Source organism: Arvicola amphibius, chromosome 7, assembly GCF_903992535.2.
Source record: "Arvicola amphibius chromosome 7, mArvAmp1.2, whole genome shotgun sequence".
NCBI classification, from domain to species: domain Eukaryota; kingdom Metazoa; phylum Chordata; class Mammalia; order Rodentia; family Cricetidae; genus Arvicola; species Arvicola amphibius.
This window is the reverse complement of record NC_052053.1, coordinates 111,040,600-111,067,900: the sequence shown is the minus strand read 5'-3', so window position 1 is coordinate 111,067,900 and position 27,301 is coordinate 111,040,600. Positions and strand designations below refer to the sequence as shown.

General features: G+C 36.4%; 1 protein-coding gene across 1 annotated transcript in view; it reads right to left on the bottom strand.

Moving 5' to 3' along the window:
- The window catches only part of Mdga2 (MAM domain containing glycosylphosphatidylinositol anchor 2), a 702,900-nt gene that overhangs the window by 196,097 nt on the left and 479,502 nt on the right, over window positions 1-27,301 (bottom strand). The window contains exon 6 of the mRNA XM_038337153.1: window positions 23,209-23,478. Coding sequence (XP_038193081.1) covers window positions 23,209-23,478 — 270 coding nt within the window. The remainder of the gene's footprint in view (window positions 1-23,208; window positions 23,479-27,301) is intronic.

The window sequence follows — 27,301 nt, the reverse complement described above, 5'->3', positions numbered from 1 at the left end:
CTACCAATTTTATCTATAGCTATAGCATAACATGAGAGATATTTATTAAAGGTCATACTATGTGGAAAGGTATCTTTATTTAGTGACTTATATGAAATTTGAGGACAAACCAATTAGAATTTAAAAGGCCATGGTTTCAATTCTTTTCTTGGAATTAAGCATCTGGATTTAGTCCTTTGATCTGGGTTATAAATAGTATGCTACCACATTAGCTTCTTATGTTTTGTTTCCTTCTTATTATTCATGGCGATAACACAGAAGATCAGTTGGTATTTAGTTGAGCCAGGATAGTGGTTTGAAGGAGAAATGTCCTGCCCAGGCATAGGTATTTGAATATTAGTCCTTTACTGGTGATGAAGGTGTGCAATTAAGCCCCCGCCCCCGTTTGGGAAATGAATCACTAGGTTTAGGATTTGAACATTTATAGCTTCACCCACTTCCATTTTGCTCTGTTTCCTGTGAGACATGACCCCTTAGCTTGAAGCTCTGGCCACCTGATGGTATAACTCCCCTGCCATTATCAAGTATCCCTTCAGAACCAGCGGCCAAAGGAAAACCTTTATTCTATAAATTGCCTTTGGTCATGGTACTTTAACATGGAAAGAGAACTAATATACCTAGAGACTATAGTCTTTCTTTCTTTTTTTTTCTTTCTAGGTTTTCCTCTTATTTTTTATTTGAGAGTGTTTTGCCTGTTGTGTTCATGTCTAGTGACTATAGATGCCTGAAAAGCATCCCGACTGGAACAGGAGTTATAGACAGCTGTACGTCACTGTGTGGATGCTGGTGACATCTGTAGGAGCAGCAAATGCTATTAAATGCCGAATTATCTCTCTACCCTTCAGACACTATTTTCTTAACTGCCTGTTTAAGTAGTATTCTATACACTTCTACATACCCATTTTTACAAGTAAATATTACCAACTTAATAGGACTTTACAGCAAGATCTTAAAATCTGTAGTTGATAAGCAATGTATATGACTTTAAGACTACAGACTTAAACATTCATGTGTTTAGAGTAATACTTGTACTGACCTGCACAGTTTGGTACTCTCACTGGCACTGAAAAAGTCTTTTTGCCAATGAATGGCATTCTTTCGTTTTCTACCACTTTCTTCATTATCCATTAACTTTCAGGTCTCACCATCACGCTAGGACTGGGACAAATAATTTCTTCCCAAATCGGTTATGTTTTCCTTTTATGAGAAAACATGCACATTTCATGATGACCACCCACACACTTTCTCATACTCACGCTGTTTGCCTTTGTTTTTACTGCATTCAGTTTTCAATTGGTTCCCTTTGGGTTTTTAATAATGTTACCTTGCCAGATCTGTAACAGGACTTAACCTGTGTCAGAAGCAGGAGCTCATCTATTAGTGGTTTTATATATACTAAAAAGGATTTAACAGACTTTCCTCAGGAATGTTAATATATTTTAGAGTAAAGATTTCCGAAGAAGTCTGAGGCTCCTGCTGCCTGAGAACAGGGTACCCTATGGGCCACCTCAGGTGGAGACTCCCACTCCTGTCACTTGAGGACTTTGTGTTCTCTGTGCCACACCTAGGTAGGAGATTCTTACTCTCCTTGTAACTCCACACTGACATCTGAGGTTTCCTCATCCTGCACAACTTTCCCAGGTGGTACTTCTCAATTCCGCTACAGCCCCAGTGAAGGGACACTTTAAAACACTGTGAGATTTCCACAGAGTTCTGAGGACCACTGTGAGAGCCTTAAAACTCTACAGAAATTTAGCCCTGTTCTTCCAAACTGCACCTAGACCTAGCTGAGCTGGGACCAATCTAATGACCTACAAGACCGTATTTCAGCATAATTTAGTAGGTCCACATCCAGACAACTTGAGGTAACAGGAAACAGTGATTCCAATACTCAGCAAACAAAAGTCAAAAAGATATTCATACTAAGTAACCATAACAATAGCCTAACTCCATAGGATTGCTCCCATCATAAAAGTATAAAAAACATGAAAAGTGAGACAATATATCTGCCTCCTTCAAAATAGCATTCCCATTTGTCTTAGCTAGGATTTCTATTGCTGCAGCGTAACACCATGACCAAAAAGCAAATCAGGGAGCAAAAGGTTTATTTGGCTTACACTTCAGCATTGCTGTTCATCACTGAAGTCAGAACAGGAACTCAACCAGGACAGGAACCCAAGCCAGGAGCTGATGCAGAGGCCATGGAAGGAAGCTGCTCACTGGCTTGCTTTCCATGGTTTGCTCAGGCTAACTTCTTCTAGAACCCAGAATCACTTGCCCAGGGATGGTGCCACCCACCATGGGCTGGGCCCTCCCTCATTGATCACTAAATGAGAAAATGCTTTACAGCTGGATATCATTGAGACATTTCCTCAACTGAGGCTCCTCCCTCTCTGGTGACTCCAGCTTGTGTCAAGTTGACACATAAAACCAGCCAGTACAACTGACCGTTGTCAAGTTGATACACAAACACATCACTAGTGAGCCATAACTCTTCCTTTCTTATTCATCCCCAGGATTTCACATTAAGAACATAAATAACTTTAAAAATCCCACAGTCTCTATAAATTCAAACACATTAAAATTTCAGTAACCAATCTCTTTTAAAACCCGAAGTCTTTCAGATTTCAAGGTCTCTCAACCGTGGGCTCCAGTAAAATATATTTTTACTTCAAGTGGGAAAATTCAGGGCCCTGTCACAATCAAAGCAAAACAAAATTCCAACTGTTCAGTGTCTGGGATCCACTCACGATCCTCTGGACTCCTTCAAAGTGCATGGGTCATTTCTACAGCTCTGCTCTCTGCAAGTTACCTAAAACTTTTCTTCCAGAAACTGGTTGGCTCCACTCTACTGCTGCTGTCACTCTTGGTGGTCATCCCATGGTACTGCCATCTTCAAAATGCTGGAGTCTTCTGCTTCAACTGGGCTGCACTTTTACCACCAGCCTCTCGTAGGCACTCCTCATCGTGCCGAACCTCAGCTTCTTTGCACGTCCCCTTCATTCCTGGTCCTTCGACTGCCCCTAAGGCTGTACCTTCACCTATGGCCTCTCCTGTCATCTCACAGTGCCAAGCATCAGCTATTCTCCATGTCCCTTTCATGCCTTCAAAACCAGTACCACCTGGGTGATCCTTACACATGATCAAGTCTGGCTGCCAACATGAAGAATAAATATGATCACCTCTGGATCACAGCTTTTCTTTGCTCTCAAAAAACACTTACCAGAAGATTTCACCAGTGATGTTTGTTTCTTCTTAATCACTGCTAATTTCTAAGCTCCCAGCTAACCAGCATCAACTGTTCCGGTAACATAAAGGTTTCGCTTCAGTAATTTGAGTATCTTGTTAATCACAGCTGATCCTTTAGCCCCAGCTAACCAGAACCACAGGGTTTTAACTCAAAATACCATATGGCCCTGACAGAGTTTTTAAATTTCCCTCTGAAACTTTGCAAGTCAGGGCTTCATCTCCTGCATTTATCTCCATATTAGTATCTTCCAAGTTGCTAAAGAATATCCCACAAAGCTCTGAAACCTCAATGATTCTTCTAGCCCAAAGTTCTAAAGTCCTTCCACAATCCTCCTTCAAACATGGTCATATCTGTCACAGCAATGTAGAAGAAGACACCAAGGTCAACGGTATAGAAGGAAACAATTTTCGGCAAATTCATAGAAGAAAATTTCAAGTCTGAGCAACTTCTCAGTATGCCAGAGAATAGAGCACCACATACACAGGACCAGGAAAGAAACTCAACACAACATAGAATAGGTAGAATAGTAAATGTTCAGAGCAAAGGAAGGCTATCAAATGATGCAAGACAGCAAAACTAAGTGTCATATAAAGTGAGGCCCACTAAAATAACATAACACCCAATTTCTCAATGAAGATTTTAAAATATAAAAGGATTTGGGCAGATGTTCTTCAGGTTGTAAAACATCACAAATTCTAGAGCAGATGACCTTACCCAGCAAAGTAATTGATTATAATTGAAAAAGAAAGAAACTTTACATGATAAAAAAAAAAAACAGAATAAAGAAATTTATGATTACAAAGCCAGCTCTATAGTGGATACTGGAAGGAATGCTTCAATATGAGGAAAAGGAAAAACATTCCTAAGAGAGCACAAGTAAAAGACAACTTCAGACTGTTAATCAAAAGACGATTAAAAAAATCACAAAACAAAATGTCAGCAATCAATCCTTAATACTAAGAGTCTTCAAGGGGTGACAACCCTCTTTGGTATATCTAAAATCCAATCTCTACACTTAAGGATCAGGAAACATAGCAGAAAGAAAGGATGAAAAGATCTAAAGAGTCAGAGGACAAGGACTCTTACTGCATCCTAAGACAGGGTCTTCAAGAAATGGCAGGGAAGCTGTACCCATAAAATCTCAACAACTTGCTTGCTTGCACAAGGCCTGCATAGTGGCTACATCTCTTGACATGACACTGTGAATAGGGGAAATTTTGCAAAACTCCAACTTAGATGAAGAACTACCTGCAGTTTATAGCTGCTAAGATGATCAGTTTTCTATAACAAGCTCCCCAATAGACTATCCAAACATAAGTGGCAGTCTGAAACTTATCGACATATGCACAACAGTAAATAGACTCAACAGGTCAATACACACACACAAAGAAAAAATGAGTCATGAATTTGAGAGAGTTTTAGGGGCATAGGAGGAGGTGGAGAGGGAGAAAAAAGAATGAAAATTATGTAAAAATGTATTTAACACACGAAAACTCAAATAAAATTTTAAACTAAAAGTGTTAATTGTGTCAGTGTTCCAAGAAAGAAATATAGATTTATGGATTTATTAAAAAGTAGGGAGAAGTTGGGAGGGAAGCAGAGAAAAATTTAGAGCTCACTAATAATAATAATAATAATAATAATAATAATAATAATAGAAAAAAGTAGGCTCACCTTTTTGATTCCTCTAAAAAATATACCTTACCCAATGATAGATACCATCTTAGGGTAAAAATGCAGAAAAAGTGTTCCAAGACAGTAGAGCTAAAAACAATCTGATGTTGCTATTCTAATGTCTGACAAAACAGACTTCAACCCAAAACTTATCAGAAAAGATAATAAAGGGCATTTCATATTTTTTAAGGTAAAGTAAACCCATGGTATGGTGTATTTCTATGTATAGGCACACCAAATACAGGTGCATGTAATTTAACAAAAGAAACATTTCTTAGGTTTAAATGAAAGATTCACAAAAACAGAGACAGTGGGTGACTTTAAAACCTTACTCCCAACAGCAGTAATGTCATTTGGAAAAAAAATAGAGAAAATAGAGAAGGTAAACGGCATTATAAATCAAATGTGTCTAATAGACATAGAACATTTTACCCAAACACTAGAAAATACATATTCTTTACAGTAATCTGTGGAACATTCCCCCAAATTAACAAAATATCAGGTCTCAAAGCAAGTTTCAACAATATAGAAAAATTGAAATAACATCTTGCATTCTCTCTGACTACAATAGAATAAAGTTGGATATCAAAAACAATAGAAAAGACAAAATAACCAAGTGATAATTGGACTAAGGAACAAATCAAGAAGCAAATTAGATCAATTTGATGTAAATAATCTAAACAATCAATGGGAAGAAACAGTGATTAAAAGTATCTGAATGAGAAAAAAAAAATCCCAGGACCAGATGGATTAAGAACATAATTCTAATAGACCTTAAAACTATCTGCCATTAATAGACTCCAAACCATTCTGTAAAATAAAAAAGGAAGACATACTTTTAAGTTTTTTATAATGTTAGTACTAAATTGATAACTCAATTACATAAAGATCTAACAAGAACAAAAATTATAAAACAATCTCTCAGATGAATATAGATGCAAAAACTGTGAAAACAATACTTGCAAACCAAATTCACGATCACATCAAGATGTTTATTCACATAACTGAGTCATCTTCACACCAGAGATTAGTGGATGATTTCTCATATGTAAATAATAAGGACATATCACCATATAAATCTACTTAAAGACATAAATCATAGGATTATCTCATTAGATTCAGAAAAGCCCTTCAACAATCCAACATCCTTTTGTTATACAAGTCTTAGAGAATCTAGGGATACAGGGCAACATCTCAGCATCATAATGACAGAATACAACAAACCCACAACAAACATCGTGCTAAACAAAGATAAACTTCAAATCATTTCTGCTAATATCAGGAACATTAAAGATGTCCACTTTCTCTCACCTGTTTGATTCATTGTTTGAAGTCTTAGCTAGAGCAGTAAGAATACAGCCATACAACTGTCATCCACATTCAGAGGGCCTAGTTTGGTTCTATGCTGGTTTCTCCCCTGTCTAGCTGGAGCTGTGAGCTCCCATTAGTTCAGGTAAACTATTTCACTTGGTGTCTCCATCATGGTCTAGACCTCTTTGCTCATATTCTCACTCCTCCCACTCTTCAACTCTACTTTGGGAGCTCAGCCCATTGCTCCACTGTGGGTCTCTGCCTCTGTTTCCATTAGTTGCTGGATGAAGGTTCTATGGAGAGATGGCTCAGAGGTTAAGAGAACTGCCTGCTCTCCTAGAGGTCCTGAGTTCAATTCCCAGCAACTACATCACATGGTGGCTCATAACTATCATCATATCTATGATGAGATATACTGCCCTTTGTGGCATTCAGGTGTGCATTCAGGTGTTCATGCAAGCAGAAACTGTATGCATAATAAATAAAGGAATAAATAAACGTTTTAAAACAGCAATATCTACTTGTTATGTTAAATGTGATTTTTTTTTTTTATTTTTCTGTAGCCCTTGTCATAAAATGAATCTCTGCTGTCATTTATACTCAGGTTTAGATAGTAACCTGTGAAATTTTGACTAACACATCCAAGACCCAGTATCAAGATAAAACAAAACAAGTAAACATAACAAAAACTTAGGCACTGTTCTCTTTGCAATCCCTAAAGACTGGCCAGCATTTGGCACGCATCAAGACTCTTCTCTGAACCCATTTCTCTTTTCCTTCTCACTTTACATTTTAGATTCCAAAATCCCGAAGTGCCCTTTTTCCAAGATAAACATGCTTAGCTTAGAAATGTGTTGCTAGTCAAAGGAACCCAACAGAAATTTTGCATTAATTAAATGACTTCAGTGATCACCTTCTCTCTGGCCCCGGTGAACATCAATCCATAACTTAGATCTTTAAGTTCATCTTCTTCACGTTCATTTACAAACAAGAAGAAAGAAGGGAGGGAAGGAGAAGGAGGTGAGAAAAGTTGGGGGGTGTTTGAAGTTCAACTCTTACTAGGTCTTTACTGAAAATACCTCCATATTGAAGTCCCTGGTGTTACTGCTAAACCATTTGGGTAGATTTTGTGCTATATTATTGTGTAAGTTATTTAATGATTGAAATGATATGAACTAAATGCCTTCACCTATCGAGAAATGCAGACACTACTGCTCAAAACAATATGTTTAGTTGTGCTCATCCTTCCAATGTGTCTCTTTGATAAGAAAATTATGTGATTTCATGAACTCAATATTTTAGAAGATAGAGTAGATCATCATGGAATTAAGTTTTTACTTTGCACTTCAGCTTTCTGCATGATATGGAGTAATAAAACACAGCTGAGTAAACTTAACATTGAAATATATAAGTATAAAATTTTGGCATAGTTATTTAAAATTTGCTAATAAAAGTCTCAGTGACAAGGACAAAATATCCCTTTGAATGTCGTCTCACTATGGAAAAATTTATTAAAAACCTGTAATGATGCCAATAATATGAGCTTTAGGCCATATTGACAAAAGATGAATTGTCCAATGTTCTATGTTATTTGGGTCAAATGTTTTTCTATATGCAGGTCACCCAGAATTCAATCAAACACAGGGGATGATAAGAAGGTGAATGTTTACAGGTTTTCTAATTCAATTAAACTGACACATAGTGAATATCAATTATATAACAGAAGCATTTTTAGGGCTTTAGGGCAGAGTCTTTGTAATTTCAGACAAAGAAGGAAAATACAATTCTAAACCAACGTTTGACTATCTTAGACACCCATAGAAGCAAAAATAAGCCTAAATTGTATTCATACTTAATTTAACAATTTCTATTTAAAAATATTTCTATTGTCTTGTTTGTAGGAGAAAACAGAGCAACTTAATTTCCCTTCACAAGAAATTTGGAAGACTTTAACTTTAGTAAAGAAGTGTACATTTTAATGAATAATTTAAAAATACATTTTATAAAGGAAATCTTGAGATAGTCAATCTTTTAACATTATTTACTAATTATTTATTTTCAAGGCTTACTGAATTTTACTACAATTTGTTGCAAATTTCTATTATCTACTTTTTGTTTTGGAAATAAGATGCAAAAAGACCAATTAAAAGGCAGAGCCATTGCTCTATTCAAATAGGCAATAGTTTATCATGAATTGTAATTAAAATATAATTAATACTGTAAAAATGTAATCGTCAATTTTTTTTCATGTAAAATAGTACTACGTACTGTCATGCTATGCTAAGTAAAGATCAGGTTGGAAGTTGTTTTGGGTTTACTAGGAAGGCATACAGATAACACACATGCTTCAAATGTTATGGTGGCTTTTTGCTCCTCGGTGTTATATGTTTTCTGTTCAATGTCCTTACCTCTCAGAATCTGATTTCATAGTCCTCAAAGCTACACGCTCAAGCTGCATGTTAGTCGTGTCAAAGCCATTCTCATCAACTTCAGCGAGAGAAACAACATCATGTATCAAAGCCCAAAGGGAATTCCATACCAAGTAAATCTGATTGATACCACTCTTCTCCTCTTTCCTCTGTTCAGTTTACTGTTATGGGTCCAGCCCTGGATCAGTCTTGTTCTGGCACTTTCTCTGCTTGTGGCGCTTGAGTTTGACATAATGAATGCCAAACATGACAGTCTATTCCCAACCCTTATGGAGCTACCCAAAACTTGATCATAAGATCCTACTGCTGAAGACATCACAGAGCTGAGTCATAGAAAGCAGAGGAACTAAGCTGGCACTCACCTGCAAACCTTATGCCTACTACCTACTTCATAGTGCTGGAAGGTGCTGTGCATGCTACTGGAATTACAAGTCATCATCAATCATAAGGAACAAGTGAAGTCCTGAGCAAGTGAATTTCTGAGTGAATGTGTATTGTTTGATATGAAATAGCTATGCCAAGGACTGAAGAATATGATCCATACAAAATTGGCAAAGCCTTTCCCCTGGGTCAGGATTAGAAAGGCAAACCTTCCTCTATCCAAACACAAACAAATGTTTACAAGTGATGGAAATATTAAAAAAAAAGCAAAGCAAAACAAAACCACAACAACAGAAAACTAGTAAGTTCAGCTTCCTCCCCCTGGATGTTTATACAGTGATACTGCTACCCTATAGAAACCTCCTACTGAGACCAGCTAACTCCTCCCCCTGTGCTGTACATAATAAACAAGATGAAATCCTAGGTTGCTGCAGTAATAGATATGTATCCATCAGAGCATGCATCAAAGCACGCATTCCTAACTGACCCCAGGTTTCTTGAATATTTGTGACTATTACTTATTTAGTATCACTATGTTTCTTCATTGCCTCTAGTCAGATCAAGTCCCAGGCATGCTGGTTGGCAAGCAATCTCACTCAGCTGACAATCCTGAGAACTATAATAATGATGGCTCTCACAAGCCATGCACATTGCTGTAACAGAAACATGGGTGTTATAGGGGTAACTGACCAATTGCTGATTGAATTGAAAGCCCACTGCACAAAATGTAATCCATACCTGGGACTGTTAATAGGCCCAAAAATCTGTTGCTACACAAGCCCTAGACCCTAGCAGGGGAAATACTACTATTATTCTGCTAAAGGGATTAAAATATTATTAAATAAAATAGTATTAAAATATTCCTAATGAGTTATTGTTGTGTTCATTGCATCTTCCAACCTTCATTGGAGAAACTTCTTTTTGCAGTAGATAGAAATTAACACGAAGACCCTCAAATACTCCACTCATACAGAATAGAACACTGTCAATGCTAGTGCCTACATGGGACATTCCTATCAACATTCCTTCATCCAAGGCTCAGAAATCTTCCTGGAAGGGGGCCAGAATATTGTAAGAACTAGAAGTGGCGGATGACTTCAGGAAAACTACATTTCAGATAAATAGGGAAGTTTCACAAATGAGCTCATAGTGATTGTGATAGCATGCGCAAGTCCTATGCCACTTCAAGCCAGACAAAACTTCAGCACAGAGGGAGGAAGTTGAGCACAAACTCCCACCCTTAGCAGAGGAGTTGTTGGCAGTTGACAGCTGCTGAGAGACAGAATAAGCTGTCACTTTCCTATAATGGTGTGACCCTTGGTAGGCGGACCACACTGCAGGGGAAAACCTACACATGAAGAGTTGGGCAGAACAAATTGAACTTGATGGATTAATAATAATAATAAAGTAAAAAACAAAAAAATAACTCGAAGTTGAGTATATAGGAAAGTAGGGTGGATCTCTGAGGAGTTGTGAAGGAGAGGTAAATAGTAAAATATATAAATCATCAAAGAATTAATAAAAATATTTTCTCTACTTTTTCACTGTTTACTCAAACTTTTACTCGCATTCAAGTCTCTATTATGTTAAAACCAATCTTGCCTACATCCCTACATTTTTCTTCTATTTTTATTTCAATTTCCCAAAGAGTTCAGTGTTTCTTAGGTGTGATTCACTCACGGTCTGCTGAAGTTTGCCTTCAGATTTACCTCTGTGTATGTCCTTATCTTTCAAATTCAGAAACTTAGTCACATAAACTCCTTCTGGTATGTTATATCATTCACCATGTCGCCATCTTAAAAACTGTTTATAAAATTCTCAGAAACAAAGTTTGTTTTGGGGCACTCTTTCAAGACTCACAAAAATTGTTTCTCCATTAAAATTGTCTCATCAGACGTGTATTCAAACCTCATTTCTACTCTGTTTATGCCATATTATCTTATATTATCTTTAGTTTGTAAGTGATGCATAGGACAACTTATTGAAATCAAATCATAAAAATCAAATTATTCTATTCAAATATTAAATACTGTCAGAACAACTTTCAAAAAGTAATATATTTTTCACATTCATGCAGCTTTCAAACTTATACATCATTTGTGACAGGGACAGAAAAACTAGGAGGAACATTTGGGCACAATGTGCTTCAAAAAAATAACAACAAATACAAAAAAAAACCCAAATTCTACTATAGTTTAGTCAGGAAAGGGGTATACTCTGAATTTGTTTTTGGGAAAAAAAATGTCTCTTAACTGACATGATAGAATTATACCCAAAATTACATCACAAATCAGCTAGTAACTATGCATCATTTCTAAATTGTCACTGGGGAAATACACATCAATTACCATATTCTTTTCTATGCACACAATACCTGAAATCAAGAAATGTTGAATAATAAAAGGAAAAGAATACAAATTTATTGCTCAATTTAAATTTGCATTATTTGATGATTGAGCCATTTTCCCATTATTGTTTATGTGTTGTTAATTACTATATCATAAAATTACAGTTTGTGCCTTTAACATGAAAATTCATTGTGTTTTCAATATTTTTATATTCTATCATAATTTTTATGCTGAAAAATTATTCTGCTAAATCAACATATTATTAAACTGACTACTAATGACTTAGCATTACACCCACTGATGATTGTATTTCTAAATTCTCATCAGAGATTTTCTATGCAGTAGAAATTAATTCAGAAACACGCAACTAGTCATTGGATAGAGAATGAGTGACTACAATGTGCTCTGCTATAAAGGGACACATATATTACCCCCCTTCTCCCAAGGCTCAGGCATCATTGTGTAAGAAAGGAGGCAAAGACTGCAAGATATAGAGGTATCTATATCTATATCTGAAGAAACAGTGTTCTTCAGACACAGTGGGGCATTCAGACAGAATCCCAGTGTGCAGAGGGGAAGTGGGCATGAAATCCTTCTAGGTGAGGGCCTATGTAAATTGATAGTCATTAAGACTGGGATAGCAGCATTATTTGTAATAGCCAGAACCTGGAAACAATCTAGATGCCATAGTCATTAAGACTGGGATAGCAGCATTATTTGTAATAGCCAGAACCTGGAAACAATCTAGATGCCCCTTAACTGAAGAATGGATAAAGAAAATGTGGCACATTTACAGGCTGGAGTGCTACTCAGTGGTAAAAAAGCAATGACATCCTGAAATTTGCATGTGAATGGATGAAACTAGACAAAACCATCCTGAGTGAGGTAACCCAGACCCAGAAAGGTGAAAATGGTATGTACTTACTCCTAAAGGGATACTAGCTGTAAAGCAAAGGATAATGAGCCTGTAGTTTATGATCCTAGAGAAGCTAAGTAATAAGATGAACCCTAAGGAAAACACAAATAGATCCACCTGGCAAGGGGAAGTAGACAAGATCACCTGACAAAATTGGGAGCATGGGGTGGGGGCAGAAGGGAGGGTGGAAGGGGAAAGGAAAGGTGTAGAGGAAGGAGAACTTGAGGGAAAGGGAGAGTCAAGATGGGGGAACGACAGAGATGAGAGTAAGGAAAGAGATTTTTTTGATCGAGGGAGCCATTATGGGGCTACCAAGAAACCTAGAACTAGAGAAATTCTCAGGAATTCACAAGGATGACCCCAGCTAAGACCCTAAGTGATAGTGGAAAGGGTACCCCAACTGGACTTGCCCTGTGGTAGATTAAGGCCTATCTTATATTGCATGAAAGGACCTTCATCCCGGAACTGATGGGAACAGAGGCAGAGAGCCACAGTGGAGCACTGGGATGAGCACCCAAAGACCAGTTGAAGAGTAGGAGGAGAATATGAGCAAAGAGGTCAAGACCATTATGGGCACACCCACTGAAACAGTTTACCTTCGTTAATGGGAGCTCACCATTCCAATCAAACAGGAAAGGAACCAGCATAGGTACAAACTAGTCCCTCTAAATATGGGTAACAGTTGTATGGCTGGTGCAGACTGTGGGTCAATGGGCAGTGGTACCAGAATTTATCCTTACTGCTGGTACTGGCTTTTTGTGAACATATTGTCTTTGGATGGATGCCTTGTTCAGCCTAAATACAGTAGGTATGGCCTTGGACCTTCCCCAAAGCAATGTGCCTTACCTTCTCTGAGAAGTGAATAGGAGATGGGTGGAGGCATAGGTGGAGTAGGAGGAGGAAGGAAGTGGGAACTGGGATTCGTATGGAAAATGGAAAAAAAAAGACAGTTTTTTTTTAAATAAAATAAAATAACAAAGAGTGGGCTAGTCAGTTTTCTTCAGTGATGCTAGCCTTGGTAGGTTGCCTTTGACTTAGTGTAGAGCTCCACACTAAAGAGTATATGGGAGTGCAAACTGTACTCAATGTGTTTCCAAAGTTGACAACAAACAGATGAGTGTGTAGGGAAGTAGGGTATGTAGTTGTGTGGTGAATATTACCAAAATACAATTTTGAGATTCTCAAAGAATTTATAACTAAAAAATATCCTTCCTTTCTTCCTTCCTTCCTTCCTTCCTTCCATTCTTTTTTTGCTACTTTGAGACAGGGTTTCTCTGTGCAGCCCTGGCTGTCCCAGAACTTGCTCTGTAGACTAGGTTGGCCTCAAACTCAGAGAACTGTCTGCCTCTGTCTCCAGAGTGCTGGGATTAAAGGTGTTCACCACCAATGCCCAGCCATTCTCACCTCTTACTAGTCAGAAAAGAATTTATTTTAAACTTCAGTTTTTTTTAAATAACTATATATGAATAAAGGCAAAACCATGGACTCTTGTGTCTTCACACTTTTGTTAGAGTGAGTGTAACAAGCAAAGCAGAATGAGGAAGTCCCTAGACACTACAGAAATAAGAACGACCCCGAGGTTTGTGGTAGCAAGGAGTACACATGCTTGGAATTATGGTTATTAGAGTTGATACAGTGCAACTGCCTAGCTGGACAGAAAATTAAGCAGGACTAATATGCGATCACGATGTAAGAGCTAATCTAAGGAACAGTGTTTGGAATGAGACAGGCATTTTGCCTAATACTTCTCTGTTTATAGACTGTAAAAGCCACATAAACAAAGTTTGCTGAGCCTCTGGATCTGGGAAAAACAGATCTGTCAAATCAAATCAAATCAAAACAAAACAAAACAAAAAAACAAAAACAAAAACAAAACCCAGAATTGAAGACACATAATTGACTTTTCAAAGAATCCATTGCTTCAACATCATTTTACAGCTATGGGGCATCTAAAGACTGCTCTGCCCTCAAAAATTAATTAAAGAATTTAAAAAATTGATTAAGCATGTTTCTTATTTGCTAGATATTTAGAGGTGTTGATTTTTAGAGCATCTAGAAATTGAAATATTTCATTTTGTCCAGTATAAATATGATAAGAGAGGTTCTATCGGTAAGCAGGATATGTCAGGTTTATTTTTGATTTTTCTAGACAAGGTTTCTCTGTGTAACCCTGACTATCCTGGAACTTGATCTATAGACCAGGCTGGCCTCAAACTCACAGAGGTCTAGCTGCTTCTCCCTCCCTAGTGTACTATCACAGGCCAGAGGTTAAATTTTAATAATACAAATAAATATAAATATGTTACTTAAGAATAACAATAGCAATACAAAAGTAAATGTGGGATAATACAATATCAGGATGAAACTTTTTTTGAGAACATATTTTGTGAGATTCCTCATATACTATTTCAATGAACATAGAAAAAAATTTAGATCCTAAAACAAAGCTATCTATTGTCACATGGCAGGAAAGAAAACTGATCATTTTTAGATATTTATATGACTCTGGTCAATCTTCAAAAAGAGAACCATAAAATTATTTTAGAGCCAGAGAACAATGTAATATAACTCTCTCTGGTATGGTTTTGTGTGTGTGTGTGTGTGTGTGTGTGTGTGTGTGTGTGTGTGTGTGTATGTCTGTGTGTGGTGAAGTTGGGAAGAGCGTTTTAAGTAGCACAGAATATTAAATGGAGAAAAGAGATTAGGTATTTGCTGGGCATGGCCCTATGTAAGTCATTCGTCAAACAGGTAATGTGATTTGGGACAGGAAAGGGTGTATTTGTATAATTTTAGATGTTCTATTATTAATAACAGATCATACAATGAAGATACTGGTGGCTAAAAACTGAATTTGATAACCATGGGGATCTGTGTAACATTCTACTGACTACAATTAAAATATTAGAAATAATTGCCATTAAAAATTTTATTAAGCATAAAATATGTTCATTTCTATCTGACACATTTCCAACTAATTTTTACTAACATTTTGGTCAAGAGTTGGTCATCATCCTTTCACAATTATTGAATATTTAGAGTAGCTCATTTTCTTTTGTGTTTATACTTAACATTTTAATTGTATAAATATTTTTGTATCTTTACATGATCCCATTGATCCAATTATAAGAAATTACTAAATTTTTGTGCAATAACTTGCAAGAAAGCCAGAAAAAAATCATTGTAATGTCAAGTCCTTCACAATGTATTCTTGTTAAGAAAATAATAATCTGTGTATTTCATGTTAGCACTGAAAAAGTCAATAAACATATGTTTGGGATTACTGAAGAAAAAATATGAACAACAAACCCCTGAAACAACAGTAACAAAGCAAACAAAAGCAAAATCCCAAACATGCTCCAATTTAAAGTGGTTGTATATTCCAAAGGTATCTCCCTTTGTAATATTACTGTAGTTTGTTGTTTTAGTAAGTAAAAAGGGAATATGTTCCCAAACTAAACTTGTTGCTAGTATGCCTACAAGGGCTATTTTTTCTACAAAAGTAGAGGAGAGCCCCGAAATGGCTTGGAGACTCCTGGGGTGAAACTCACAGAGGGAACAGGAGAGAGAGAGAGAGAGAGAGAGAGAGAGAGAGAGAGAGAGAGAGAGAGAGAGAGAGAGAGAGAGAGAGAGAGAGAGACAGAGACAGACAGAGAGAGAGAGACAGAGACAGAGAGAGAGACAGAGAGAGAGAGACAGAGAGAGAGAGACACAGAGAGAGAGACAGAGAGAGAGAGAGACAGAGAGAGAGAGAGAGGGGAGACACAGAGAGAGAGACAGAGAGAGATTGACTTCACTCAGTTCAAATTTTTAGAGAAAGTAAATTATTGGTAAAAATCTGGCTAAATTTTGTAGGTTACCTTTGTTTTGTCAGTGGTCCAAAGCCTGGTTATGATTTTTGGTTTTATTGCTGAAATGAAGCTTGATTTGTGAAATTGTTTAATAGATCTCTGTTAAATTTTCTTTTCTTTAAAATATTCATACTCCTATCTCATAATCTCATATTTTTTTGAGTATTGTGTGTGTGTGTGTGTGTGTGTGTGTGTGTGTAGACATGTGCAGATGTCTGTGGAGGCCAGAACAGGATATCAGATGCTCTGGAGCTGGATTTACAGTTGGTTTTGAATCACTTGTCTTGTATGCTGAGACTTGAATTTATGTCCTCTGCAAAAACACCAACAGTCAGTTCATCAGTCCTTAAACCTAAAATGTTAATGCCTTTAGTGTGTGTGTTCTATCTGGTACATAGCAGATACGTAACTGGTACAGGTGGTTGTTATTACTTAGAACTGGTGAATTTTAAAGCTAATAGTTTTAGCCATAGAAGTTTATAATGATAATTTTTCCCACCAATAACTATAAATAGGAATATTTTGAAGTGTTTATGGTGATAATGTGTCTTTCAATTACATAGTTTCATGATAAATAAGTTTAAAAATAAAATTAAAAATTTTGAAGTCAGTTTATCCATGCATATAAACTGGAATTAAGAATATTAACATGTTTAAATTTAATTTCATTTTATTATTTATTTTATTGTTATAAAATAGATAATTTTATTAAATTAAATTTTTAAAATGGGGTTTATGATGTCCTGTGATATTACATTATGTTTCTATGCAACTAGGGAAATGTATATTCAGTCCCCAGTGAGTACATATTGACCTTCTCTGAAAAGGTGAATTGTAACTCAATATTGAAATCATATAATTATGTCACCAAAATAGATTACGACCAACAAAAATGTTGAAACAATTTTGAAATTGAAAGGGGAGAATGTTTTTACATTACTACTTTACAAAGATTCAGGAAATGAATTCATAAGAGATTAAGAGATTAGGAAGAAAGGTAGGCACAACGTGAGTATTGAAGCATCCAGGGAGCATGATGTTTTGAAGCGTATAGCTTACAGAGCACCCTGAATTCAGTAGTAGTATTAAAGCCTGTCTGTAAATTATTTGATACTTTGTCCATCAAAGGGCATCTACAGCATTTGCTGCCGTCTTGGTCTTGATTTATATTGACAATTCCTTCCAAATGTTATGTGCTTTACAGAGGCTTAGCTGCTTTGGAGAAGTGCTTCGATCATGAAGACTCTAAACCTGTCAATGAATGAATCCATTGATGGGATTGCGCTTTGAAGAGCTGTTAGAAGGAGATGCAAACCTAGGAGACAGAAATAGCTAACATGGTGAGTCATTGGGTTATGTACTTAAAGGGGTTGCTTTAGCTTTAGTTCTGTCATTTTCCAGCCAGCATATGACTCCATGTATGCTTCTGCCCTGGAGTTATAGTTAACCAGAGGACCACAGAGAGTAGAGTCAAGTGGCCAGAGATGCTCTAAAGCTGTCAGTCAAATAAAACTTTTCCTTTAAGGTTTCCTTTGCTGAAGGTTTTGTGTGTGTGTGTGTTTATCAGAGCTGATTAAAATATTCCTTTTATAAGAACAATCTAGTCAGTACTCCCAAGTGAGTTATCTGAGGATTACATCATGCAAACCAGCAATTATCTAAAGACTTTTCAGTCTGCTCCATTCTTAGGGTTGTTCGACTCCCAAATGTGTCAAACCAGTGACCGATCCTTTAATGACAATGGGCCTTTTGAGAATAAAATTTCCACTCAAGGTCATAGCCCTAAGTTACTATTTTTCTGTGGAAAAGTGTCTACAGGATGATTAGTGTGATGATTAGTTTAGCAAACCAAGGGAGATATTCTAATGAAAAGAACAATGATGGTATCAGATGGTATTAAATGTGGGAAGATCTGGTCATATAATTTTTTGATGGTAGAGGCAGGGAGAGATTTTGTAGGTCATATTGAAGAGTAAAAACTCACTGTCAATTTCCTAATTTTTAATATTATCATTAGTCTAAATAATAGAATATTCCTGACTCATTTTACCAAAGATTGGAATCCAGACACAAAAAGTGTCTTATCAATTTATCAAAAGACGTGGAATATACCTCATTCTTTAGTTCTTAGATTGAATATGTGATAAAAAGTAGAAGAAAGTCAGATAATAGAGTTAATTACAGATGTAACAATGGGGACAACTGAGATGTAAGCTTTTTCAAAATTCAAGAAGGAAAAAAGGCTCATCTATCTCATCTCAGTCCTGTGGAAGATCTCTCTATTCTCTGGGTTTGGGAATAATTGTTTTCTACTGTGCTTGACATGTTTGATATTGAAAACTATGTTTTAGTGAGGTCTGGTGATAGACTCTGGCTGTTCAAAAAACAAACCTTAGAAGAAATCATACTCTCATGATTATAAAACTCCATGGATGGAGATAGCACACAGTGACTTGCATGGTCTTACAGAATTAATAGTAAATGCTTCGACTAAATAGAAGTGAATGTCCCAAAAAAATGATCTCATGTCGTGCCACGTTTATTTGGATGCTGCTAGGAAAGAGAGAATCCTCTGAAATAATGGAATGTTCAAGAATGTTGCATATTAATGGTTTCTTTAGAGAGTCTCATCAGAGGACACAGTTTTCTTTGAATTTTATTGTCATGTATTAATTGTACAAATTATTACACACGGTACATACTTATAATACTTTGGGTCACTTTTACACCTCTCTTTTACCCCTTTCTATCCCTTCTTTCTCCATCCTCTTTCCTCCTTTCACACCCACAACAAACTGAACAGATGTTTATGTTATTGAGAAAAATATCTCCTGAGACCACAAACACTGCATGGGAACACAAGAAAAGCTTTTGTAAGGGTGGCCTCTATTACGAAGGTATGGGAAGGGATGGTGGAGAGAGAGGAGAGAGGAGCAGAGAATTGACAAAGGGAAAGAAGAAAAGTTGATCATACTTCATCTTCTTTCCTCACTGCCAGTTTCCGGCCCCAAATGGACCTGAACTGCATCCAAGGAAACACAGCTAGAGTTTGATGCTATTTTGGATCACATATACATTTATGATTTGAAAGCACTGTAGCAATTTAAACATCCCACAATACAGTAAAATACGCTGAAAATTTCTTGAATATATTATTTCCATGCTTGTTCAATAGCGTCTTAATCATGACAGAAGAAGTGTGGCCATCTCTAAAACTAGCAAATCACAACAAAAAACTTCGGATGGAAATAACACATTATCTAGTAGGAGTATGGAATGCACTGAGCTCAGCCACCCAGGATGAGATTAAGAATCAACATAATTTTCTGTTCACACTTATCAGGCAACTGCTTCTTGCTTGACTTAGGAAAATATGCCTCAATCACTGTAAACTTTTTAAGGATCATTTGAGAAGCATTTGTGCCTTAGTCATAAATGTTCTACTCAGATTGTAAACCATGAGATTCATTTTCAGTTTGAGCTGGCTATATTTATGGAATGAGACATTGCATACAGAAAACAGTATATATAAATCACACATATATTTTACTTTGAAACATTTTCACTTTTAAGAAAATATCTTGTTCCTGATTTTAGCTGAAATGCTAGAGCAATGGTGACATGAATGTTATGGGAGTAGTCAAACACTTATTTATTGGATTTAAAGTACATTTCATAAGACGGAACATATACCTGTCATTGGCGCTGCTAAAGAGGACAAGAACCTGAGAATAGATAGATTATGAGCATAGGGAAAAACCTAAAACTACTAGTCTGCTAAAGGAATATAGCAACAAAATGTCTCCTAAGGACATGTTATATCTATAAGTAAGTGCTTTGTTCCAGTGCTTCTCATTGAAGCTTCTTCCTGTAGTAAATAGAAATTAACACAGGACCCACAACTGAGCAATGTGTAAAGAGTAAAAGATGTTGGAACACTCAATTCTACATACAATGTCTTCATCAATACCCTGTGCTCAAGAGCCAAGGAAACAGTGTCCTCCAGACACAACAGGGCTGACATGCATATAAAGTCTCAGAGACTGTGGCAGCACTCATAGGGACTACACAAGTTTAAGACAGATGGGTCCCAATATGGAGAGGCAGAAGTAGACAAGGAGTTCCATGTTTAACCAAGAAAATATGTGCAATTGATACTTCCTGGCAAAAGGAAACAATAGAGTGTCACTGAGTGTTTAGACCATACTCCAGGGCATCCCCATGTTCAGAAGTAGTTGGCCAGCAAAAACTAAACTCAATATTAATTACTTAAGTAATTAATTAATTAATTTTGGTGTTGTAGGCATTTGTTTTTAATTTTTGCTTGTTAGTCATTTTTATTATGTCTATGGGTTTTGATGTTTTGATTTTACTTTTTGTGATGGGAGTCATGAAGTTGGATCAATTGGAAGGTGGGGAGGAACTGGAAGGAGCTGGGGAAGGGGATAAATATAATCAAAATGTTCTGTATGAAATCATTTAAATAAAAACAAAAAGATTAAACAAAGAGTTCAGAAATGTGTCTGACAATTTTTTATTCCTCTTTGAACTCTATATACTCTTCTGTGTGTAGAAACTCACAGGTTGAAATGCTGGTTTTAAGAACAATATATCCTTGATCTCCCTACAGATTCCCAGTTAGTTAGAGACAATCACAAAAGGAGGTAAGTCCAGCATTCTGTATTTTGCCTCTTCTGTGATACAGGGAAACTGAGACCCTATGGAGTTAAATACATTCAGAAGTCTAGAGAATAACTTACTAAAAATAATAGAGAAAATCTTTTTCTTTAAGCTTACTTTCTTGCCATTGGATAGAAGACAGATTCCTGGAATTACTGTAGTATTCTCTCCAGATTAACATAGTATCCATTAGACTATTATATTCAGTAAGATAACATACAACCTCAATTTGCTGATTATTTGAATGTCAGTACTGAGAAATCCCACTGGTAAGATAGTATGATAATGCAAATATACATTCCAGAAAAGTTAAATAAGAACAAAGAAATTGTGTATCAAATAAATAATTGTTAAGGCTTTACTTAGATCATGTTACTTAGGTAAGAGTTGGGAGATTTCCTTTGTAATGATGACAAGGAGAGGCAAGAAACGGGTAGGGTGCATTGCTGTGCATTTCCTCTTTCCTGGAGGACGCCTGAAAAACAATGACGTTTTGTCTGTCTGCAGATTCAGTGTTATAAATGACTGTACTCTGTAAACTAGATTGAACTCATCACTTTTTCTCAAGTGAACTTGCTTCTTTGATAAAACAATATAATAAGGTATTCACTCTTGGATCTGTGACACTTCAGGCTAAGTGTTACAATGTTTTCATGTCAATCTGACAGCATGATTTGACAGACTATTTTACATCTCCTTGACAATATAGGCATTTTAAAAACAAACACAAACAAACAGACAGAAAATAAATACTGTTGACGGCATACTCTGCCCCCCTCTGCTCCCATTTCTTTCATTTTTAAACAGTTCGTGTTTGATGAATGATAGACTCTGGTTGCTCAATATAACAAGCCCTAGAGGAGAAAAGGAAGAGGACAGGAGGATAGGTGGGTGGTGGGTGGAGAAACTGCATAGTATGTAAAGTAAATGGCAAAAAGGTTATTTAAATTAAAAGAAGAATCTCGCTTTGGTAATGCTAATAACCAACTCAGGATTTTGGGTCTAGCCATTTTAATCCACGAAGAGGCATTATGGTAGTTTTATTGGTACTATTTCATTTTATCACAATGCATAAAGTGATGGCTTTAACACCTCACAGTTACTGACTATACTATGGCTAACAACTCTTCAGCTGTGGCCAAGAACCACAGTGTTTTGGATTACACTATAGTAATTTACACTTTCTTCAAAGTATAATTTTGTCAAGGAGTGTCTAACGCTTTGTACATTGACACAGTGAGCTGGGATCACTAAAATCACTACAATAATCCACAAAACTACCACACATTAATGACAATGGAGCCAATCAGGCTTCACTCACAGAATAATCTGTGTGTGCAAAGGGCCTCTCCTTGCTCCTGTGACATCTCATTGTTCATCCTATCCAGTACCGTGTTAAGCGACTATGATGCAAAGAACATAATTTCTCTTTGAAGTTCTTCTTAACTCCTTTATCTCTTCTAATAATGGGGCTATATACACCATCAACATATTAGCTGGTAACCATCACAGCAATTTCCCTGTTGCTGGCAACTTAGGAGCTCATACATATTTTTCTCTAGTCCCTCAAATAAGCATTTCTTTTTTTTCCTACTTTTTCAAGTCTTTGTTTCAATGAGGTCTTTTGAAACCTTACTCAAGTGAGTATGAATGTCTTTATATATTTCCTAATGACCTCAGTGGAAAAGAACTTGATTTTTTTTTTTTGTTTTGTTTTTTTTTTGTTTTTCGAGACAGGGTTTCCCTGTAGTTTCTAGAGCCTGTCCTGGAACTAGCTCTTGTAGACCAGGCTGGCCTCGAACTCAGAGATCCGCCTGCCTCTGCCTCTCGAGTGCTGGGATTAAAGGCGTGTGCCACCACACCGCCTGGCAAGAACTTGATATTTTATATCTACTTTTATACTTTCCAAACCACATCATGCAATTATCACTGTATTTTATATTTATTTTATATTCAGTAAATTTAAGTAGAATCTTTTAAGTATAAGAACACATATAACTTTCTATATATCAAAATGTAAAGCCTTCACATAAATTAGGTTCTATAAATATTGATAAATCATGAAGTTTACAAAATTAGTAAATGTCTAAACTGACATATGCTTTATCTATATTTTATATAACACTTTATTAATTATGTTTTATTTATAACATATAAGTACAAGTCAACACATCATTGTAAGTATGTTGTAAATTTTTTTCATGCAAATAAAGTATCAATAGGATTTAAGATTTTTCAGATTCTAGATATGGTTACATATTATCTGATTTTTGTAAACATTTTCTCAATAAATGGCATACAAAGTCAATATCTGAGAAAATGTTTTTAAATTAAACAAGGCAATATTTATTTCCTCTTCAGCCCAACTTACCTCTCACAATGATGTTGGTGGATTTTTTTGCAGGATTGCCCACATTATTATTGGCAATGCAGCTATAAGTACCAGCATCATCTGAGGTGATGGCAGGTATGGTAAGCGTCCCTCCATTCAAAACAATCTTTTCAGGTAGAGTCCCAAAGGATCTGACCCAGGTGAGAGAGGGCGTGGGCTCTCCTCCCGTCGTAACACACACTAATGTTATGGCCTCTCCAGGATTTACAACTATAGGATCATCCACCAAAAGCTTAATTGACGGGGATGCTAAAAGACACAAACAGAAGACATACATATATTTAGTGAGAGATGCTGCAACTGGGAATCAACAACAGGATTATATATACTTAAATGTTTGAGCAGTTAAAATTAAACTTTGTTCCTTTTTTTATTAAAAAGACAAGGTACTACTCAAACTTGAGCTGAGTTTAATACTTCTGTACCTCACTTAAGCAGTATAAATGTACAGAACATCATTAAATGTTTTTATACTTGATGTGATATTTTGAAGCTACTCCCTCAGAACTGAAACATTCCCTCATGAAATATCTCCAGACTTAGGATATTAATCAAACCCATTTGGTTCAGAAAACTCATGAAACTCATAAGAATTTTGGAGCTTCTCCGGAAGCTTCACAAGGTTCCTCTCCAGTCTTTGGTAGGAGAGGACACTCTCTTCATTTTCACTGCCTGGAATCTGTGCAGAAAGTTCCATGAAGTCAGCCTTTACTAGTAGTCCCCAACCCTGGCTGTGGCTCTCAGGAGTGCAGCTGTTTTCACACCACCTGTGCCCCCGTAAGGCACTCCAGAAAGTTCATGGTTTCTTAGCTAGACTGGAATAACTTCATGAGCTGTTGCCAATGCTCTCATTTGTTCAGGCCACCCTAGGAAAGGTCACAGGAGAATATGCAAATATTCATTTCCCAGAACTATTGTTCTATCACGAGGAAAACAGAAGTGAGGGAAGTTGCCAAGCGCAGCTTCCATTTCTCCTCAGTGACAAGCTACTTTTTCTCTCTGTCATTTGTAGTTGTTCAGTCCTTGTGTTTTCATGGTATAGATGGCTGATTTTTTTCACTTTTGGATTATTCAGGAATGGGATGATTGATTTTTCAACCTGAATTTAAGCAAGCAGTAGAGAGCATAAATCCTCACAGTCTTTACACACAGCAAGGCCTGACTGCACTTCTTCAGGTGCCAATTCAAGCCTGTGTTCATATGGAGTGAAAATATGTGCCTAAGGCGGTACCCTGAGTCAGGACGGTTTAGCTAGCAAGTTCTCACAAGCCCAGGTTTAACATTCAGAAAGAAACAGCCACAAATGCCCCAGCAGAAATCCCGAGCCGACCACTTCTTTTATGGTTAAACGTAAAATTCTCACAGTGAAAAATAAGCCTTCTGAATTTCTCAGGTTAAAAGTACAAAAATAAACACTCACTAAATTAAAAAACAATCACCTTTCCACCCAACACTGAAATTAGAAGCTATATATAGAACATAAAATATGACATTCCTACAGGGTATATTCTACTTACAGCACAGAATAAGTATACACAACACTTTCATAAATAGAAGTAGGGAACATATATTTTATTGATGTTCAATTTCATGTGTTCAGAAATATTTTATGACAAAATAAAACCTATATTATATGTAATTTATACATATATATTTATAGAGATAGAGACTTAAATTCTTCAATGTTCTTGCTTTAATTTAAAAAATTATTAAGCTCAGTTTAGAGATGCAGTTTAGAACTAAAACTTGTTAACTTGTATGTTTAATCAAATAAAATAAAACAAGCTGAGCAGTGGTGGAGAACATCTTTAGTCCCAGCACTTGGGAGGCAGAAGCAGGTAGATCTCTGTGAGTTCAAGGCCAGTTAGGTCTACAAGAGCTAGTTCTAAGGGCAGGCTCCAAAGCTACAGAGAAACCCTGAGTCAAAAAACAAACAAACAAACAACAACAACAACAACAACAAAAAGAAATGAAAGAAAAGAAAAGAAAAAGAAAGCAAGAATAGAGCAATAATTCCATACTAAATATTCATGAAAGAATCAGGGAGTCTATATGGCATTTTCAAACATCCTTGTTGCCTCCTGGTTCTTCTAACATCATTAAAATAGCATGGGAATTTTCAAAATGTCACAACATCAGCTCCTCTGATGTTCTGACATTAAAGTATAAAGATTTATTATTAAATAGATGCTAGGAAATACATATGGTAAAGGTGATATGCAAAACTCACCACAGTTGGGGAGAAAACAAAATGTATCAAAGAATTATTAAATATTAAACTAATGAATAGAAGATGTCACTAATTAAATCTTCTAAAATATGCATTGTACTTAATTATTAATGTATTACTGTCAAGAGGCAAAATGACTACTTACCGAAGTAAATAGCACAAACCTAGAATGTTTTAGTTATAATAAAATTATTATATAAATCCTAATATATAAAACTAACAATGTTTAATGTGTTATACATGAATTTAAGTTAAGCTAAAAGTAACCAAGTCAAAGTTTACTAAGGTATATTAGGATCACAGAAAAACTGAATTTACATTATATAAAAAATATTTGTCTATATAAATGGGCTTATAGGAGGGTGAACAGTTTTGTAGCCTTAATATTATTAAAATGTATTTGTTAAATAAATCTCAAGAAAATTACAGGGTGGAACTTTTGACATATGTGCATTAGCATGTAACATTTAGTGAACTATCTTTTATAATTATAAGGTCTTATTTAGGAATTGCATGTGATTCTTAGAGCATAAGTGGAATCACGTTAAAGTAAGCTATAGCTTACCATAGCACAGAAATCATTTAATACAGGAAACTCATTTTTTTAACATCAAACTTTAAAGACTTTAGATAGAATGGGTCATTTGCTAATTAGAGGTTGTATACAAACATTCTGAAGGAGGTTTTGCCTTTCATAATTTATTTCAGTTAGACAGGACCTGATTCTTTAATTTAGGAATTAACTATCTCACTGTGCAACCAAATGGACATTAAATTTACCATTTTTGGAGTCTTTTGCTCCTGAGGTCTGGGATGACAGGCATTATCACTATACCTGACATCAGTTTCAAAAGTCACATGCTAATAAGTAATGGTGTGTGTGTGTGTGTGTGTGTGTGTGTGTGTGTGTGTGTGTGTGTATGTCTGTATTTTGTAGGACAGTGTAGTGTGTGTGGACAAAGGCACCAATAAAAAGCCCAGAGGATAACTTGAGGGGGTTATTTCTCTCCTTTCACCATGTGAGCATTGAACTCAGGTGGCCAGGTGGGTGGGTGGCAAGAGCTTTTCCTTGCTGAACCATGCCCTTAGCTCTAGTGTTTCAGTACTTCATGCTTTCTTGTCACTTTGTGGCTGAGGCCTGCATGATTTCAGGGACGGCTCTAACTAGAGCAATGGGGAATGAGGAACCTGGAGACAAACACAGAAGAATTGCACTGAATGAGCTGTGCTCTCTGATGGAGGTGCACTGATGGCAGCCAGGAACCCCATTGGGTTGATTTCCCATAGCCTGAAAGAAGAGAAGGCCAGACTGTCATCCAGGAAGAGAAAGTTGTGATTGATAGCTTCTGCATACAATGGTTTCAGCTAAAGGTCAAAAGTTCTTGATCAATACCCATACTTAAACCAGGGAAAGGCTTTGAGATTCCGCTGAGCCAGACCTGGAAAAGGATTTTCCACCCAGTGGATCTGTCACTGGGGTCCTTGGCATGGCTATGGTTTTCTCAACAATCAGTCAAAACTTCATTAGCTCTCCACACATTGCATATATTTCCCAGGTTACAAATGAAACATTTCAACCATAATTCAGTCTGGCATTTGTTTTGTTTGGCTTTTCGAGACAGGGTTTCGCTGTAATTTTAGAGTCTGTCCTGGAACTAGCTCTTGTAGACCAGGCTGGCCTCAAACTGAAAGAGATCTGCCTGCCTCTGCCTCCCGAGTGCATGCGCCACCACTGCCCAGCTTTACTGGCATTGTTAACGCAAAGGACAAAACTAGTTTTTGACTGAGAGCATAAATATGACGTCCTTACTTTAATACCTACTACAAAAGACTCACTGAGAA